The sequence below is a fragment of the Microplitis mediator genome, chromosome 2 (genome assembly GCF_029852145.1).
Source record: "Microplitis mediator isolate UGA2020A chromosome 2, iyMicMedi2.1, whole genome shotgun sequence".
Lineage (NCBI taxonomy): Eukaryota > Metazoa > Arthropoda > Insecta > Hymenoptera > Braconidae > Microplitis > Microplitis mediator.
The window spans coordinates 16,696,083-16,702,115 of NC_079970.1; the positions used below are offsets into that span (position 1 = coordinate 16,696,083).

Consider the following 6,033-nt stretch of genomic DNA (forward strand, 5'->3'; position numbering starts at 1 on the left):
GTCTAACAACCAAAAGCTACACTCACACTATATATAATTTTTATATTTTGTGACGAGACACGAGAGCGACCAGAGTGCACTGTTCTCGTTTTCTCTCTTTCTTTCTCGTCAGCATATACATATGTATTCATATATGTATAAGTATCCATGAACACATTCATACAAACCTTACATACACGTACGAATAACCACGTACGTGCATACTCGATACTAAATTTTTACCTAGAATTTATATGTATCGCATATATTTGTATAGAAATACATATACTTACTATGTTTTGATTGTTTTGTTTCATCTTCGTACTCAACACAATACACACATACAGAAAATGCATGATGAACAAAAACTATATCTTTAATATATATTTATATTATTGCCTCAAAAATTGTGACATTGCACAATTGGAGCACAAAAATTCATAAAGCATGTATATATCTATATTTTTTTTTAAATTTATATGCATCAGCATTGTTGAAATTTTTATTTATAGCTTTAACGATTCTATATAAGGGAGATGATTTAATTTTATAAATTAAATTGTAATAAAATTTATAGTAAAAAAATTTTAGTATGATAAAAATGTCAATTTGAAACAATAATTACTGAATAATATTATTTATTTTTATAATAATTATTGACAGGTGATTAACAAAAAGTGTTGAAGAAAAAAAAATTAAATTAGTGGTACTTTGTTTTTATTTATGTGCTTTATTTAAATATAAGGCCAACGGTTTTTGTTTTCAATAATGAAAATGATAACTTTATTATTATTTATAAAATATGAAAGAACGCTGGAAGCTTTTTTTCATTAATTTATATTTTCAAAAATTATCAATCTATAAGATTATCGTTGAGCTTCCAGCATTACATCAATAATTGATAAATCTCCCAGAACGTAACGGGTTTTAGATTTACTGCGTAAATCATTTAATTTATAATTGTTCTCTTTATGCATTGATAAATGCATTTTTTCGAGAACCATATCTATTTTATTAGCATATTTAGTACCATTACTTTCATATTTAAGTAATGACTTATTAACAGATTCAATTAGACGATTAAAGAAACGAGCGATATTAATTTCGCCGAAAATTTCACGCATTCCTGATGCTTTTAACAATGGATCAATTCCTATAGATTTCCATATAAAAATAATTGATATATCTGTTTTTTCATTTGTACGAAATTTATTACAAAAATTTTTTAGATCTTCAGATGGATTCAAGACTGAAGAGTGAAGGTGAGTTGACACCGATGATGTAAAACAATTTTCCGCTAGACTTAAAAGTGATTCAAACCAGTAAATTGGATACTTTGGATCACAAAATATGACATAACTCTGGCCTTGAAGACATTGATTATTTTTTGTTGAATTTATTACAATGGAATTGTCATCATGTGATCCATTTACTTTGAAAGAGTTTTTGTTGCTTACCCTATTAATAAAATTAATTTTATAATAAATCAATTTTTTTTTTCATATGTTGATTATAAAAAGTAAAATAAGAATAAAAAAAATAAAAAATAAAATCAAGATTGAATAATAAAAAAAAAATCATCAATGCAAATCATAAATACCTCAAAATAATGAATGTATATTTACTTTTCTAAACGACAAATGGGATTGTTGTAAACCATTCGTAAATCCACTTTTGGTCCAACTAAGTCTCTTATATTGTTAAGTTTATATTTAATCATCGTTGGTCTAAAAAAAAAAAAGTAAAACCATTATATTTATTTGTTTAACTCACTGATTAAACGATTAATTTTTTAGATAAATTATAATACACTTACCGTTCTAATGATAAACCCCACGCAATAACATTAACTTTCTCTGGTAATCCCATCGGCAAAAGCATTTCAGGTCTAAATATACCGCTGTTACCTATTTCAATCCATTTTCCTAATCCTTCGTGAAAGCAAAAAATTTCCATACTTGGTTCAGTGTACGGATTGTATGCAGGTTTAAATTCGAGTTTATCAATTCCAAGTTTTTTAAAAAACTCATACAGAGTACCGATTAAATCACCCAATGTTAAATTATAATCAGCTACAACACCTTCTACTTGATGGAATTCAGCAAGATGAGTTGCATCTAATGTTTCATTACGAAATACTCTATCAATACTGAAATATCGGACTGGTTTAAATTCACCCTAAAATTAAATTTAACATAAATATTTATTTAACAATACATTTACAAATATATTGATAGAATAATAAAAATATACCTCTTGCATTAATTTATACAGCATTCGAGCACTCACAGCAGTTGTGTGGGTACGTAAAAGATTTTTTTGTGCTTCTTCTATTTTCCAATCGTACCGATAACCTTCAGAACCATATCCTCCTTTGCTGTGTACTTGCTTAACTTTCTCCAAGTAAGCTTGCGGAAAATTTTTTGTATACTTTGGTTCTAAAATTAAAATTTAACAGATACAATAATATAAATTAATCATTATAGGCTATTAAAAACAATAGAAAAGTACCAGAAATAAAAAATGTATCGTGAGCATCACGAGCTGGGTGTTGTTGCGGTTGAAATAATGCATCAAAATTCCAGAATGAACTTTCAACAAAATTATTCGTTGGCATTTCCATAAAACTAATTATCAAATTAATAAACAATAAATTATTTATTGTAAAATTATATCAGTGCTTTATTGTAAAAATATTTTTTATCTCTTACCCCATTTCTAAAAATATTTTTCTAAACTCTGCTCGAACTTTAAGTAAAGGATGTAAATGACCAACATCAAGTGCAGATCCCATAGCATCGAAATTGTATGGTTTAAATTTTTTTCCTTTCCATGCTCCATTTACTAATAAATCACTTGTTAAATCTGCTTCTTGTTTTTCAATTTTTATCGAAAAATTTGATCCCTTTCTAACGGTGACACTTTTAATAATACTGTAATAAATAATTCCAAGTTAGGTCATCAGTCACAATTTTTTTATTAATTACAAATACCTACTTTTCTTGAAGTAATTTTCTCTTTTTATACTCGAGTTTAATATTGTCAGTGAGATTATCAAAATTTTTAAGATTATTTTGTGTTGTATCTTCAATAGTAGATACATTTCGGGTAACCATAGGTTTTCCACTGCTTTTATCGAGCTTTATCCAACCAGCCACAATAGCTTTTGAAAATCCGACTTTGGCATATGGTACAGAATTCATAATTTCTGTTTGTAATATTCCATTTTCAGGTACTGCATGATATACAGCGGCTTCATGACTACCATGTTGAATTACATGTTCACCTTCTGCAGTTGGTTCCCATTTTTTATGATTTATCTGCTCAACTTCAATTACCTAAAAATAATAAAAATATATATTCTATATGATATAAATTTAAAAACTTACATTTTAATAATAGTAATAATTATTTTAATCTACATGAGTGTGAATGTAGCAGATATGGGACAATTTATAATTTGTAAATAAATTAATCAAGTACAATATTGAAATTGAAGGAAATGCGCATTCTGGTTTTTCAATTATTTAAGTACGCATTTTTTAGTTTTCGTTCTTCTTAATTTTTATTTTTGTATTCTTATATTTAGAAAATTACCAATTGTCGGCAATATTCACACTCATTAATCTACACATATTGGTTTAATGTTATTAAAATTTCAAGAGGATGAACTCGGAAACAATTTATATAAACTTAAATAATTATTTTCACTAAACTAAATATGTAAATATGAATAATAATAAATCAACATACATTATCAAGAGTTTGAAGACTTTTTATAGCTCCAATAATTTTTTGATGGTCTTCATTAAAAACATTTACTAAATCCAATGAATTTACTTCACCATTTTTCTCCACTTGGTGTAAAATATTTTCTGCTAATTCGCTTGTCATGTTGATTGATCGATATTACATCATCCTATGCACCGGCTATCATCAAAAAAATAAAGTTAAGAACATGTGTTACTTATTAACGAATAAATCATATTAAAAATTAAATTTTAAATTCTGAAAGTATTGAAATTTATATTAATGAATTATTTTCAGACTATTATCAGAACATATTTTAATGAAAAAAAAAGTTTTTGTGTATTAATGGATATGAATTATTCCAATAAATATAATAATAAATATTATTAACTTCTACAGAACATAAAATATTATAATATATGAATATTGATTTATAAAGTAAATATTATTAAAAGTTTTGTCAATATGCAATACCTCAAGTAAAACCCTCAGTATTTTTATGTGCTATAGTTTTTTGACCACGTTTTAATATTCTAAAATGGAGAAAAAAAAATAACCGTAACAGACGTTACCGTCAGATAATGAAAGAGAGAGAAAAAAACATAGGGAATACCAACTGCACGACACATATTTATACATATATTCAAAATAAATATGATTATTGAAAGTTTTTAACTAATGAAAAATGAAAATATTTATAAATACTTAAGATAATGTACATATTGTATATTTTTTATTAAAATGATAATTAATTTCTGAACCACGAGAAGATATATTGAACTTTTTATCTATTATTAAAGTGTGTAATTTATGTTAAGAATTAAATTAGTATTCAAGTACGATTAAGACATTCAACAATTTTGTTCATTTTCAATAAACAAAATAAATATTGACAGGCAAAAATTTCAAAAAATGCATGTGAAGAATTTTTTAAAATTCTCTTGAGTATATTTTTTAAACATTTTTATAATCCCTGATTAAAAGAAACGATTCGAAACGATTTGCAATGTTAAATGCCCATAAGAAGGGTGATTCAAAAGTATTAAAAATTTTTTTTTCTAATCGTTTTAAATCGATTCTTTTAATAAAGGATGACAATTAACTTGGTAATTAAAAACACTAAATTTTCAGTTGTTGGCTACTTTCAGCATCGTTATTCAAATAAGACATTTAATTATTTTTTTTTTTAACAGAAGAAATGCTAAAACACAAATTTTTAAATCATAACAAAATATTAAAATAAAAAAAATTTTGAATCATTTCAAATCATTTTTCTTAATCAGGGTATGGCAAAAATAATTTTCTTTACTAAATATTTGAATTTTACAACGAAAAATGAATGTAATCTAGTTATTATACAGTCAACTACCCGTCATAAGCCGGGATTAGGAGACATAGGGGAAATTTTTCTTGAAATATCGGTCTTCTCATTACCTTGCGTTTAGTTATGTCCTCGACTACTTGTTATCTTATTTTATATGATTTTAAACGTCATATTTACGATTTGTCACTTGCCTTTGTCTTGATTTTTAAAGTATATATAGTACTAAAATCTTTACGAAATGTAGATACAAAATTTTCATCGAAAGAGTGGTTAAGTGGGGGAGGCTGTTTAGATTCAGTATCTGCCGATTGAGGACATTTCGACTGTAAAAATGTTTTTCATAATAAGTCAATTAAATAGATAGTTTAGATATTTATATAATTGTAAATGAATAGATAGAATTCAATATGCATTCGTATAGTAAACGGAAAAATTTTATAATAATTAATTGCGATTAATTTTTCCACTCTTCTACCAAAGTTTTATTCTTCTCTTAATTTATCGGTACATCTCTCTATCATCCTAATATTCTTAATAAATGTCAAATCTTATTAGTACGCCATGCTGAGCTTCTATCACTCTCACAATACTTAAAAAAGAACAAATCATTTAATTATTTTTATAAGTTAATTAATAAATAATTGTTTAATTCAAGATCGATAAAATAATAATTGTTTAGTTCAATCAAGTGGTATGATATTGATTTATAATTAAAGAGATTGTTTATTAACAGCAGACGTTTCTAGGAAAACAAAAATATTTTTTATGATCACTTTGACTCATTTTATGGCGTAAATAAAACAATCTATACTTATTATACAAACTAATGTTAGTTTCTTATTAAATCCTTACTTTGTAGCATAACAGTTGCGAAAAATACCCTGAGGTCGTCGCAATGTCACCCTACGAGGAATCATAAATAAAAACATTGTCAATTATTCATTCAAGTTTCTATTTGTTCTATTGACAACGAATTAATT

At 25.6% G+C, this 6,033-nt stretch overlaps 1 protein-coding gene across 2 annotated transcripts; it reads right to left on the bottom strand.

The window, feature by feature from the left end:
- Positions 1-633: 633 nt before the first annotated feature.
- Positions 634-4,325, bottom strand: LOC130664269 (phenylalanine--tRNA ligase alpha subunit). Of its 2 annotated transcripts, none has more exons than XM_057464152.1 (9): positions 4,204-4,325; positions 3,733-3,909; positions 2,977-3,317; positions 2,691-2,912; positions 2,491-2,606; positions 2,233-2,417; positions 1,796-2,157; positions 1,605-1,706; positions 634-1,437 (listed from the first exon to the last, which is right to left on the bottom strand). In XM_057464152.1, exons 2-9 carry the CDS (start codon positions 3,871-3,873, stop codon positions 846-848), a joined length of 2,061 nt encoding a protein of 686 aa, XP_057320135.1. In that variant the 5' UTR covers positions 3,874-3,909; positions 4,204-4,325; the 3' UTR covers positions 634-845. The 2 variants fall into 2 exon arrangements, with proteins under 2 accessions (XP_057320135.1, XP_057320136.1); XM_057464153.1 differs by having other exon boundaries at positions 1,300-1,437; positions 1,580-1,706; positions 4,204-4,324.
- Positions 4,326-6,033: the final 1,708 nt, after the last annotated feature.